Here is a 13,885-nt window from a genome sequence, read left to right on the forward strand (position 1 = left end):
TGAGAGTTTCTCACCCCAACCAGACTGGGTGGGCTTTGGCATGAAGAAGGCAATGGGAAATTATTTGCACTAAAAGCCTACAACATCCAAAACAGAATCTGCCAGTTTTCAGTGACATCCCTTGCTAATGAATGTTTCAAGGGGGTAGTGAAATGTTGGCACATTCATTTTTTCCCTTAAAAAAGGGATTTTAACAACACCACTGAGTTTTATGTTAAATATATGACTATACAAAAAGATAAAGGCAGCCTGTAACAAAACACAGTGGGAGATACTCAATTAACTCATGCTTAGAATAGACCCACTTAAATTAATGGACAAGTCCATTGATTTCAGTATAACTAGAATCATAGAACAGTAGAGTTGGAAGGGGTCATTGAGTCCATCCCCATGCTCAGTGCCAGAATCCAAATTAAACTAACATTAGATATCATCCAATGCATCATTATATACACAAATAGCACCTGAAAATATCAATGTAAAGAATATATCCAAGGAAAAACGAATCCCTAAACAACCAATAAAAATCCCATTGTTTTCTGTGTTTTTTCCTCCCTGACAGAACATGTTAATGAAAGGCAGGCCTTCAGACAAAATGGATATGTTCATTTGGGGAGGGGGGGAAAGTGTTTGCTTCCTAATCTTACCAATGTATATATACATATATATATATATATATATATATATATATATATATATTCCACATCAATTTGAAACTAGAGTCCTATTCAAATATTTCATGATTATCTATGCAAATCAGTCTCCTGGTTTGATTATCAGACCACAGAAGTGTGTTTTTCTTTTTTTTTTATTGGAAGGGAGCATTTTCCTGCCCCATTCAAAGCATTCTCCAGAGATCATCAGTGATCATTTGGACTTGTTACAGTGACAAGAAAAAATGCCTCTCTTATTTACCTTGAGCCCTATAATGCCATAGCTTTCCCCATTTTGTCAAGAAATACTTCATTTCCAGGCAAATGGCTGTGTGGGGATTCGAACCCTGGTCTCCCAGGTCACAGTCCAACACTCTAACCACTATACCACACTGGCTCTCCTACAATTAATAGAGGATGCAAAATGATGGTCAGGCTGCCAAGACAATGGTTGCTTCTTCTGCTTGCAGGCCCAGCAAAAACAATAAAACAAAGCAAAAATTAAAAAACCCTTTGTGTGTGTATTTGTCCCCCACCTCCGCTGCCCATATTTCTCTACACACAAATGGGGTGGAGACTTTTACACTGGGGAAGGGCCATATTTCAGTGGTGGAGCATCTGCTTTCCATGCAGAAGGCCCCAGATTCAGTCCTTTGCATCTCTGGTAGGGCTGGGAGAGATGTGATGTCCCTGTATATATAATACTGTAAATATGGTAAGTGCAGGTTTATTAGAGTATATGTGATAAGTAGACTGAGTGAGAGGGGGGAGTACATGGGTTGGAATGTTGATGAGTGTTGTATGATGATTGGCTGAGCGTTTGAGTGTCTGAAGGTATAAATGAGAGGATGACAGTTGAGAGGGGGGTCTGTTGGTTTTTGGTGGGTTTTGGAGAGGGTTGTTGGGTGGATTGGATTAGGCAGTAGTGAGGCAGGATATTGATGACTAAGAAACATAAAGAGTAACACATCTTATGAAACCACACGCTTGTTGACTAAACCTTTAAGTAATCTTGTTATTCCCTGTGTATATAAATAAATATTTCTTGCTTTACCAAAATGCCTGATCCTTGTCTGGGCTTTCACAGACCAGAAGGGTGGGCAGGACATATACCAAGGTTGGGAAACAGTATCAATGGTGGCAGTGGTGAAGAGATAGTGTAACATCATCAGGTATCCAGAGCAACCCAGGGCTGTAATCTTTCTAGGCTCAAAGATACAGGGGGGTTGAGGCCTGTAAGTGCACCCAGATACAACGTAGCAATAAGCCAGGAGGAGATGAAGGCACAGTCTCAAGGCAATATTGTTTACAGGGAGTGTATGGTGGTGATGCCTAGCAGTGGGATCTTGAGACATCTTTGTAAGAGCTGGTGAGAGAACTGTTTTAAGAGCAGGACCCCGATGTGGGACCATGATAAGGCGATGACCACAGGTGGGGTCCTGACAGGTGGTGGCAGTAGCGGTGGGATACGACAAGAGACTCCTGCCTAAAATCCTGGTGAGCCACTGCCAGTCAGTGTAGACAACATTGAGCTAGATAGACCATTAGTCTGACTCGGTATAAGGCAGTTTCTTATGTTCTTGTGAGAGGCCTTGAGTGCCCAGTTTCAATTTGTGGTGAATCTTTTAGAATTAGCCTGAATCTGAGGATGCAGTGGGTTGTTTTAAAAAAACAACAACACAAAAATCCCTTTTTCCCCTTTAGTTGCTCATTTTAGATTTGAGATCTTGCTGAGATCTTTTACTGAGTCAGACCATTGGTCCATCTAGCTCAGTATTGTCTGCACTGACTGGCAACAGCTCTCCAGGAGTTCAGGCAGGAGTTTCTTCCAGCCCTACCTGGGGATTTATTTATTTATTTAACAAAATTTATATACAGCTTGATTGTAAAAATATTAAAATTATTAATAAAACAGTTAAAAACAAGTGATTAAAACAGTTTAAAAACAAAACAGCAAAGACTAAAAAGATTAAAACACATCAACATCTATGTGGCTGGATAGGCTTGCCGAAACAAAAATGGTTTAAGCAGGCATCATAGAATAATGGACTCAAGTTACAAGAAGCCAGATTTTGGCTGAACATCAGGAAAAACTTCCTGACAGTTAGAGCGGTATGACAGTGGAACCAATGACCTAGAGAGGTGGTGGGCTCTCCAACACTGGAGACATTCAAGAAGCTGCTAGATAGCTGCCTGTCGGGTATGCTTTAATTTGAATTTTTGCATTGAGCAGGGGGTTGGACTCTGGCCTTATAGGCCCCTTCCAACTCTATGATTCTGTGATTCTATGATTCTCCTGCCTCTTCTGGGTGGGTGAACAAGCAGGTTGCAATGGTTAAAGGGAAGAGCAGGTCCAGGGGGACTCTTATGAATGGCCTACCTCCTGGAGTGTGCCCCTCCCCCTGGCAAATGCCCAACCACGTTAACTGGCCCTTAATGTTGGCTCTGCCATGGTAAACCACTTACACCATCTACTGTACTTTTCCTGAAAGACGGCTTTCCTTGAAAAGCAGTCCAGCCATTTTATATGGAACACTATTGAAGGCACATAACACACACAACATGTGGAATCTTGTAATTTAATGCTTTTAAGATCTGTTTTCTAGGTTCTGTGCACTTTCATACTTTTACTACATACGTTGTTCTCTAGTTATTTTTGTTGTATAGTGCTTGGGAAACAATTGTTGGGAAGCAGCATATCAATCCTTAAATAAAAGAAATATATGTATTTGTAAAGCAGACAGTTGGAATAGAAATGTTTTAAAATAAAAAATGGCTGGGATGCTAAGGTACTTCTGCTCATACAAGGCAGACCCCCCCCCCACAAAAAAGTATGCCCTGAAGGGCTGTAGCTCAGTGGCAGAGCATCTGCTTTGCATGCTGAAGGTCCCAGGTTCAGCCCCCATCTCCAGGTAGGGATGGCAGAGACCCATCGGAAACCCTGGGGAGCGGCTGCCAGTCAGTGTAGTGAATGCTGAGCTGGATAGACCGATGTTCTGACTCTGGATAAGGCAGCTTCCTTTGCTCCTATTACATCAATATCCCCTCCTCCATAAGGAAAAGAGTTTTGGCCACATTTCACCAAAAAAGAAGATAAAAGGAGATACATTTTGCACATGTTAATTAATATGTATAGCTGCAAATGCAGAAAGAAATACTCTAATTTCAATGGAATATGCTTCATCTCATTGTAATGAGATAGACTGTGACCAGGTGACCTGTGCACCTGCTCAGTCTACTGTTCAGTTGCTAACTGTTGATGGGTAATTTCAAGGGCCTTCCTGCTTTCTCTTATTATGTTTCTTCATCTTTACTATTGTGAGATTTATATCCCACCTTTCCTCCAGGGAGCTCAAAATGGCATATATGGTTCTCTATCTCACTCCATGTTATCCTCACAATAACCCTGAAATATAGTGATGGTCCAAAGTAACCCAGTGGGCTTCATGATTGAGTGGGGATTTGAACCCTGGTCTCCCTGGCTGTAGTCCAAACCTTCAGCTGGATAGTCCTTCATATAGAGGACTGTCCTCTGAAAAGTAGGACATAGAGCCACCCTAGATGAGGCCACATGTGGTCTTAGAGCCACAAGTTGCTCACCCCCTCCCCGATTTAGAGGCAGTTGTAACCCCCAGGCTTGGAAACCTTATTCTTGGGTTAAAGCAGGTGTCAGTAACCTTTGGCCCTCGAGATGCTGCTTAGCTGCATCTCCCATCAGCCCCTGCAAGCATGACCAATGGCCAAGGGTGATGGGAGTTGTTGTTCAGCAACATCTGGAGGGCAAAAGGTTCCCCATACTTAGGTTAAGCAAATAAAACAAAGCACCTTTTAAAAATCAGGACAAGACACTTGAATGAATGCTGTTTCAGGCAAAAGCAGTCCTTTGAATACTTGATCAGTTCTGTATAAGTAAAAATGGGTAGAATTCCGTTCACATTTAAAGGCGAATCTATCTAATCCACACTTTCTGAAGCAATACATGAGCTGAAACACAGTCATCCTTCGAAAATTGCACTTTTCTGAATTTTGCAATGCAGTTCTCCAGTCAAATAATGTGTACAAAAATCCATATACTAGGTAGAAATAAAATAATATATGGCCTAAAATGCAAAATAACCTGAAAAAATGCTTTGTATCAGTGAACATTGCCTTGCAAAAATGTGTACATTAGGCAAAATTGCATACAAATATGTTTATGTTAGGAGAATTTAGCACTAAAATGTTAACTATGAATTTTCGTGAGGGCTTTTTCAAAAAACAAAAAATCACAAACTGATGTGGAGAACTGAACATAAGATTAGCAAAAATGAGACACTGAAATAAATAGATTTGCCTGTCCATACCTGTAAGGCACCAGAATACAGCACATAAGACATCCTAGTACAAATGAAGGGTGTCATGTGGAATTATTTCAGATTGGTGGTGGTGTTTTTTAAACTTGAACTTGCATTGTAAAATGTGCACACAGCAGGCTAAATGGATTTAGCTTCTCATTAGCAAGAATGAGAGAGAATAGCAAGAATGAGAAGAATGAAAGAGCCTGGAATTTCCTCTTGCATAAGAGATGCCAGCAGGCGAGCTTGAACAGGGAGAAAACCAGTGGCGGGGAACAGCCTAGGAGAACATTTATTCATTCATTCAGTTTCTAGCCAACCATTCTTCAGTAGCATCCCAAAGAACGCAAGAATTCCCCCCACCCCTCAAAAAAACAGTTGTAGAATGAAAAGACTATAAAACTAAAGATAGTTGTATTGGTTTTATATCACTTTAACAGTCACAGCTCCCTCCTCAAATCCTGGGTATTGTAATCCTTAGAAGAGCTTAGAATTGCCAATTAGAAATCTAAAACTTCCTTTGCAACACTAAGGCCATTCCTAGGATTCCCAAGGAGAAACAATGACTCTTAACCCCATTTAAGTCTGACCCAAAACTGAAGGATAAGACTGACATATGGCTATTAATACATATGGGTTTGATGAGCGATGGGGTTGAATGTAGCTTTGTTGATCTTAAAACATACATATCACTGCGGGTTGAGGGTGGCGGGCATCGTTCTGTAAGCTTCCAATATGTCGGGGAAAATCCAGGTAAGGTAGGCCCTATTGGCTAGCACCAGTGCCATTGTCCACATACCATCTCCATCCTCTACAGCAGGGATAGCATCAGGTTGGCACTCTTGCATATCTGCAATTTACTCACCAGCAAAAGGCCTACCGTCACCTGCTGGAAGGCCCCAGTCCTACTGCTTCCTATCTTTGTTTCTTTGTTTATTGCATTAACATCCCACCTTTCCTCCAAGGAGCTCCTCCATTGGCTCTATATGGATCCAAAGATTAGGCCAATAAATGTGGTTTGGGGGTCTTTTTATCCTTCAGAGTTGAAGCATGAATAAAATACCACCAGACCAAGTTGGATCAGAGCAACCCCCCCCCAAAAAAAGGACTGTGTCACTGGCTGCATTCACATGTGGGATTGATTGCATTCTTTTTCCTGATTATAATGCTAGTGCTTCTGTCCTGATTTCTAATATTTCTTTCACACTGCAGTGCCTGTTGCATTATGAAACTGTTTTTTTTTTAATCAATATACTGCCATGGTGCTCTAAGTGGATGTGGTGTGATATCACAGTGGGCTTCATTGGACATATCAGTACCACTCCACCCTTTATGCACATGCATGTATCTGTATGCTGGAATACCACCCCAATTATCATTACATGAGCTGTGGTGGCGTGATCCCAAGAAAACCACAGAAAAAATAAAATGCCAAACTCCGATTATTTTCAAGGTTAACAGGGTTGCAAACAGTTTTTTTTTCTTGGAAGCAATTAACATGGAAATGAGGGGGGGGGAAGCCCACTTGATTCTGTTAGATTTCCAGAAGTGGTTTTTACATCATGTGAAAGATCATATAAAATGCAAAATTTAACAGGTAAAGAAAGATGGGGGAAATAGAATAAAGTGCTGTCTGAATGCAGCCACTCTTCATTTCTATATTTTCCTGTTTCATATAGCTCTAAATAGCTCTTGTCGTTCTGTTCCGCTTTGTAGGCTTCCCATAGGCATCTGGATGGCCATTGTGACAAAAGAATGCTTAACAGGACATTGGTTTGAACCATCAGGGGCCATCTTATGTACACACTGTCACACATGCACCTCTCTCCAAATTTTGTACAACATGTGATTATTCCTATCTCAGGTTATTATAAAGTATTAAAAATATAAAGTAATGACAACAAATGTTATTAAATAATACACTGTGCTGTTGTCAGTTTAATCTTTGATAACTGAAATGCCTTCAGGACATGCACATAATTGCCCAAGTACAGTATGATGGTTAATTTTTGCTAGATATAGGTGTCCACTTCTGCATCTGAAAAGCCGGCCGTATGTTCAGTGCCACTAGGCTCTGCTTCCCAATTCATAGCAGCATCTTCTTTGATCCCGGTTTCAGTAGCATCAGCCTCTTTTACTCCAAAATGTTTCTTTACCAGCAAGAAAAAGACTAAACCCAGCAGATAGGATGGAGCTCTTAAGCCAAATGTTAGACCAAAGAAATAATATCTGCATGAGAGAAGAATCCATAAAAAAGGAGAGAAATTATATTTCTTTTTAAATTCTTCATTTCCGCTCTTTGACATATATTATTAAAAAGGAAATAAAATCCTCAGGCGACCAACATCATAAATCACAACACACATAAGAATAGCCATTTGAAACAATAGAAGAATAATGTGCAACATATTTAGCAGAAGGTGTAACATACAGCAGCAGCCACAAGCATCATGGTTAAAAGCAGCTTCTCATAAATTGCCAAAACAAATCAAAAGATCGCTGGAATAAATTAGCTTTGATTAGGGGGTGAACCCAGTGGTCCTTCAAATATTGCAGCCTCATTAACACATCAAAATAGGTTAATAGTGCTAATTTGGACAAAATTCGCTGCCAGATTTATGCTCACTTTAAATAAAAATGCTGCTGCCACTAGCAGAAATGTACTCTATGTGGGACTGCCCTTGGACCTGGTCAGCTTGTGCAGAATGCAGTGATTAGATTGCTGATGGGGACAGATGGCTGACAGTATGTGACAGTTTTGCTAAAACATCTGCACTGGCTTCCCATGTACTACTGGGCCAGGTTCAAGGCTCTTGTGTTGATATACAAAGCCCTGAACAACTTGGGTCCAGGATACCTTAAGTCGCTGTTCTTCAACCTTGGGTCCCCGGATGTTGTTAGACTACAAGTACCATCATTCTTGGCCATTGGCTAAGCTGGCTGGGGTTGATGGGAGTTATAGTCCAACAACATCCGGAGACCAAAGGTTGGAGAATGCTGCCTTAAGTGGTGCCTGAGCTCAGTTATTGAGGCTGCATACACACCATACAATTAAAAGCTATTTAAAGCACATGACTTTCCCCAAAGAATCTTGGGAACTACAGTTTAGCACCCTTAAGAAATGACAGTTCCCAGGATTCTCAAGGGGAAGTCACATGCTTTAAATGTATGGTGTGTACACAGCTTATGATTATCCAGAGGGGCGCTGTTAGTTGTCCCCCATATTACAGAGCCCCAACTGGCTTCAACCAGAAGTCAGACAATAAAATAAAATAAAATATTTATTAAATACATAAATATTATAAATTAATATTATTTTGTTTGTTTCATGGTTAAGCCCTTTTAATCATTTCTTCCCTTATTTCAGGAACCCACCAGAGCTTCAGAAGTGCAAATTTTACTTTTCGTCTTCTCTCAACAAGGGATGGAAGGATCTGTCAACTTCACCTCTCTGTTTCTCATTTTTCCAATCTTAAATTCAGTACTCCAAATTTTTACAACAATTTGCAATTTTTAAACAAAAATCCTCATGAAAACTCTTCAGCATTTTAGTTCAAATTTCTTCTAATAAACACATTTTTGTCTGCAGTTTTGACCAATGTACATACACGTTTTTGCAAGCAATACAATGCCTTTTTGTATGTTATTTTCACTAATGTATTCATTTTTATACACATTTTCCCCTATATGCATTTTTGTAAACATTTGTTGGATAACTGCATCGCAAAATTTGGATAAGTGCGGCTTTCAAAGGATGCCTGTGTTTCAGTTCTCATATTGTTTTGGAAAGTGCAAATTTGATAGATTTGGCTTTAAATACGAACTGAACCAAATTTCTACCCATCCTTACTCTCAACTTAAATGTGTTCTTCTCACCCAGTAACACTTTCCTATAACCAATGGATCAGTTATCAATTCAGTCCTAAGGTGGTGGTAGGGAATCCAAAGGTGGTTTAATTACCTCATCCAGTGCCTTGCTGGGCTCTGCCAACAGGTCATAAGTGGGAGAAGGGGAACCCTTTTGTGTTTCTCCATCCATTTCTGGCCTTTATTTATTTTAAAAAAAAATTCCTTCCATTGGAAACAATAGGAGGGAAAGGGAAGGATGAGATTTAGGTATGCTCAGAAGGATGTCTAAATCCCACCCCACCCTCAGTTTGGGGACATGTCACTGGTTGCCCATTAGCTACAGGGCTCAGTTCAAGGTGCTGGTTTTGATGTATAAAGCCCTATGGAAGGCCAAACAAGAGATGGATTGATTCCATAAAGGAAGCCACAGACCTGAACTTACAAGAGCTGAACAGGATGGTTTATAGCAGATGCTATTGGAGGCTGCTGATAGGGTTGCCATAAGTCAGAATCGACTTGAAGACACAGAACAGCAGCAGCAGCTTGGGACCAGGATACCTGAAAGATTGTCTTACCCCTTATATACCCAGTTGATCAGGTGAGGGCCTCCTGCAGATACCATTTCATCAGGAGGTCTGCTCCACACAATGTAGGAATCTGGCCTTTAGTGGTGCAGCACCTACCCTTTGGAATTCACTCCCCTTAAATAATAGAGGGGCATGGTCTCTGTTGTCTTTCTGGCACCTACTGAAAACCTTCCTCTTTCAACAAGCCTTTTAAGGCCTTTTAAGCCTTTTATCCCAGTCTGCATCTGTGTTGGGATTGTTTTTTTAAAAAAATTTAAGCAATTTTTAAGGGCTCCTTTTGGGACGAGGGGTAGGACATAAATTTAATAAATAGTCAGGGGATTGACAGGGGTTTGGATCCTTTAAATCTAAGTCATTTCCTGGAATTCTCCTGAATGCTCTATTTCCAGCCCTACTGATGTCAGTTGAGATAAGATACTGTGTGGAAGGAGCCGGCATTGTTGGAGAGGGTGGCTCTTTCATTGAATCTCCCTCTCCAGCACTGAAATTTTCTCTCCAACATAGGGATGGGGGAGAAATTTGCCTTAATTGACAATTAAATGAAAATCTAGCCAATTCTCACTTCCTGAAACATTAAACTAAAACACAGCTCTCCACTGAAATTCACACTTCTCTGAATTTTGTGAAGCAGTTATCCAGTCAAAGAAAGTGTACAAAAATGTGTATATTAAGAGGGTGCCCATTAAAGTGCACATCTTATTGAAAATAACATACAAACGTGCATAATATTAGGGGGAAATTGCTTGCAAAAATGTTCAAATTAGGAGGAATGTGCACCAAAATTCTGAAGAAATTTCATGGAGACTTAAAAAAAATCACCAACTGATGTGAAGATCTGGACAACTGAATTTAAGATTAGAAAAATGAGAAGCCAAGAGAAAGCAAAAACTGTACACAATACACTCCAGCACTGGAAGGAGAGCTAGGAGCACAGGAAGCTGCTGCCTCAAACCATTGGTCCATCTTGCTCAGTATTGCCACTGACTGGCAGAGGTTCTCTGGGGTTTCAGACAGGATTCTCTCCCAGGCATACCTGGAGATGCTGAGAATTGAACCTGGGACCTACTGCATGCAAAGCAGATGCTCTACCACAGAGCTACAGTCCTCCTGGGGGACCACAGGGCGGCACCAAAAAGCTCTATTTGTTCCATCACCTAATTGAGCCAATTAAAACTTGCAGCCCTACTGTTATATTAAATGAATATTCTTCCAAAAAAAGAGTTAGATAGATCTTGGTGTCAGACACTGAAATTAATTTACATGGAGGCAATTAGGCTCGGAGGACTCCACAGGGATGGATGCCATGCAGGAGACCATCTAGATTGAATGGAGCCACTGCATGAAGTTAATTAGGCAACTGCTGTTGAGAGGAGAGTCATAGAAGCTGTGGGATTCCGATGGAGCTCACCTGTATGCTGTAGTATCATAAAGCATGCATGCTCCTCGTTTGCCACACCTGCTGCTTGCCCACTTCAAGCAAGCTCTGTCTATCACTGCTCCAAAATAAGCAGGGGCTGGGATTCCAGCTGAAAGACATCAAGCGGCAAATATGTACCAGATTGTCAACTAGAAGCACATTTTTAAGTTAATATTGTTGGGTAGGATGGTAGAAAAGGCAGGGGTGTTTGTGTGCATGCATATGTAAGCCTTAGAAGCCCCATTGGCCAATACATTGAGCAGATTGTGGTTAGAATATAAGAACTGCCCTGTTGGATTAGATGTAAGAGCCCTCTAACCCAGCATTTGGTTTCCAGCAGTGGCCAGCTTATTGCCTTTAGAAAGACAATGGCCCTATCCCTGTGACATGTCCACCGTAGCCAGTATGTTGAGAAAGACCACCTTTAAACATGCAGATTTCATGCAGCAGCCATGAGCTAGTGGATGTCCCCACCTCCTGTAGCAATCAATGAACTGCACAAATGCATCATCTTAGCTATGAACAACAAACACATTCTCCAAGTACGGAGACCTATGCAGCCAAAATGGCACCACCCACAAACAAGAGGGAGGTATCCATCAGATTTCAGGAAATCCCAAAAGTTTGCAGACGTACAAAAAAATCTGGAGAGAGAAAAACAAAAAGGCAGGGGGGGAAACAACCCAAAACAGCCTGACAAAGAGTGAGCATGCTCAGTGGTCCTGGGATCCTGTTGGAATGGCAGAGACCAGATGGAAGGTCAGAAGCAGCTTGATGGATGGGGCTTCCCTGCAGGTGGGTCGCTGTTGCTTACAGGGAGGAGGAGGGGAGGTTGGCGTGGGGCATACCCTCCAGCACCCTCCTGGTGGTGTGTTTGCGCTGCACCAACTTCCCTGCTGCCTCTCCCCTCCTGGTAAGCAACAGCTACTCACCTGCTAGGAAGCTAGCACAGCGTCTACACCCCATGCGGCTCACTGATTCTGTGGAATGGGAATGGAATGGAGTCTTTGCAGCAAGGGCCTGGCTGGCTGGCTCCTGAACAGGAACATTCCACCCCACAACATTTTGTTACAGAGTTTCACTGTTTAATATTTTTCAGAGTGCCTAAAAGGACAAATAAGCAGGGAATATGATGTTGTGGTGGAATCAGCTGGTGTCAGGATCACCTTGGCGAAGGGGTGAAACTATAGAATATTTCAGTAAGGTATGTTGGAATGCATTTTGAAATTCTCATGTCTCCCAAAAGCCATGACACCAACCCGTTGTTGTTTTTTCCTCCTTAGATGTCCTACTTGCAAAAGCACCTCTTTCTCTATGAGTTACTTCCACATGGCTGGGAAAATGTTTAAATGTGAGAAAGCCTGAACAAAGTTAGCCCAATGCCAGGACAGGGTATTGCCAGTGGTAGAAATTCCATAGCAATGATTTGTGAGATTGACTCCCACCAATGTGATCATGCTGTTTCAATGTATTTCAGTGTAGGGCTCATGTACTGGAAGCATCTCTGCAGAGTGGGACACAATCCATATCTGTATGTTTTGCCTATAAAGTCACATTGCCAGTGTGGTGTAGTGGTTAGAGTGTTAGACTAGGACCCGGGAGACCAGGGTTCAAGTCTCCACTCAGCCATGAAGCTCACTGGGTGAGCCTGGGCCAGTCACAATCTCTCAGCATAACCTACCTCACAGGATTGCTGTGAGGATATAATGGAGAGGGGAGAGAACAACAGATGCCACCTTGAGCTCCTTGGAGGAAAGGTGGGATAGAAATGCAATAAAGAAACAAACAAATAAATCTCTTTATGGGTTCCCTTCCCACAGAGTCCAGGTCACTCAGTGCTGTGGTGAGGAAAGTTTTGTCCCCACGTACATCACTTTGCTTCCCCCCACAGCAAGTTCTAGGAAAAGCCTCCACTGTTAAGCCTCAACATATGTGCATGCAAACCTATGTGCCTCAACACATGTGCATGCCAGATGCCTCCTCAAATGTGCAAGCATGATACCTCTCGAACCAACCTTAGTTACTGACATTCTCAGTCATGCCAGATATCTTCGTGCCCTGCTATGTGTGTCTTGGAGGCATCTGATCAAACTCTGTAGGAAATAGGAAGCAGATACTGCAGTAGGTGGACCTTCTCAACCAGCAGGACTGTTCATTGTTCCTTATGCATAAGGCTCATCTATGTCACCCAGACTTAAGCTACAATCCTAAGTCCCTCTACAGGATCACCACCACATCTGCAGCCCTCCTGCACATACTGGCTATCACACAAGATGGGGGCAGATGCATCAATCTGCCAGCCCGGAGCTTGCACTGTAATCAGGCCTGGTTGGGGCCCATTGCCATCACACGACAGCAGCAGGGTTGGCTCAGGATCCAACAGATCCCAGCTAATCCTCACCCCCAGAAATCCCCATTTCAGTAGGCAGAAGGGTGACCTCTGTACCAGTGATGCTGGCGTCACTCTGCAGATGGCAGGAGGTTGATGGAGGCCACCAGGGTTGGGCATAGGGACATTTTTGCCCAGTCCAGACCACCCCAGTCTGGCACAGAGGAGGCTGGAATTACTCTGCCAGTCTGAACCAGTATTTCTTGGTATTTATTTGCAAAGAGCCCTTGGGGGAAAATATTCAGTGATGTTCAAAAAGGATCAAAATGTTTCTTACCCAAAGCTCTCAAAATAAGCATATAGAGACCAACTGCAAGAGACTTCAGTTCTTGATGTACACATCTAAAAGATGAAATAAATTTACCATAGTGGCAAATATGCTTCTGTACATTGCTGCAAGTTTCTGCAAATCAACTGTGATGTTACAAGCATGCCTGATTGTTAGGAACATACCTTTCCCATTGCTAATGCTTCCATTGCACTACCAAGTGGTTCCTCTATTTCCAGCAGTTGAACAGCAATGGGGAGGAGCCATAGTTCATTGGGAGAGAACCTGTTTTGCTTGCAGGAGGCCCCAAGTTCAATCCCTGGCATCTCCAGTCTGGCATGGTCAGGTATCCCATGATATGCAGACCCTGGAGAGCTAATGCTAGTCA

The 13,885-nt window shown here is 42.2% G+C and overlaps 1 protein-coding gene across 8 annotated transcripts in view; it reads right to left on the bottom strand.

The window, feature by feature from the left end:
• Positions 1-6,894: 6,894 nt before the first annotated feature.
• LOC133389326 (solute carrier organic anion transporter family member 1B3-like) overlaps positions 6,895-13,885 on the bottom strand; it is a 40,037-nt gene continuing 33,046 nt past the window's right edge. For 2 of the 8 annotated variants that reach the window (XM_061636761.1, XM_061636760.1), the window contains 3 exons: positions 13,507-13,571; positions 10,832-10,949; positions 6,895-7,216 (listed from right to left, as the gene is read on the bottom strand). In XM_061636761.1, coding sequence (XP_061492745.1) covers positions 7,000-7,216; positions 10,832-10,949; positions 13,507-13,571 — 400 coding nt within the window. In that variant the 3' untranslated portion in view covers positions 6,895-6,999. Of the gene's footprint in view, positions 7,217-10,831; positions 10,950-12,849; positions 12,934-13,506; positions 13,572-13,885 lie in introns of those variants that run through there. The other 6 variants (XM_061636767.1, XM_061636763.1, XM_061636762.1 and 3 more) reach the window with 6 other exon arrangements.

This window comes from Rhineura floridana, chromosome 7 (genome assembly GCF_030035675.1).
Source record: "Rhineura floridana isolate rRhiFlo1 chromosome 7, rRhiFlo1.hap2, whole genome shotgun sequence".
NCBI lineage: Eukaryota > Metazoa > Chordata > Lepidosauria > Squamata > Rhineuridae > Rhineura > Rhineura floridana.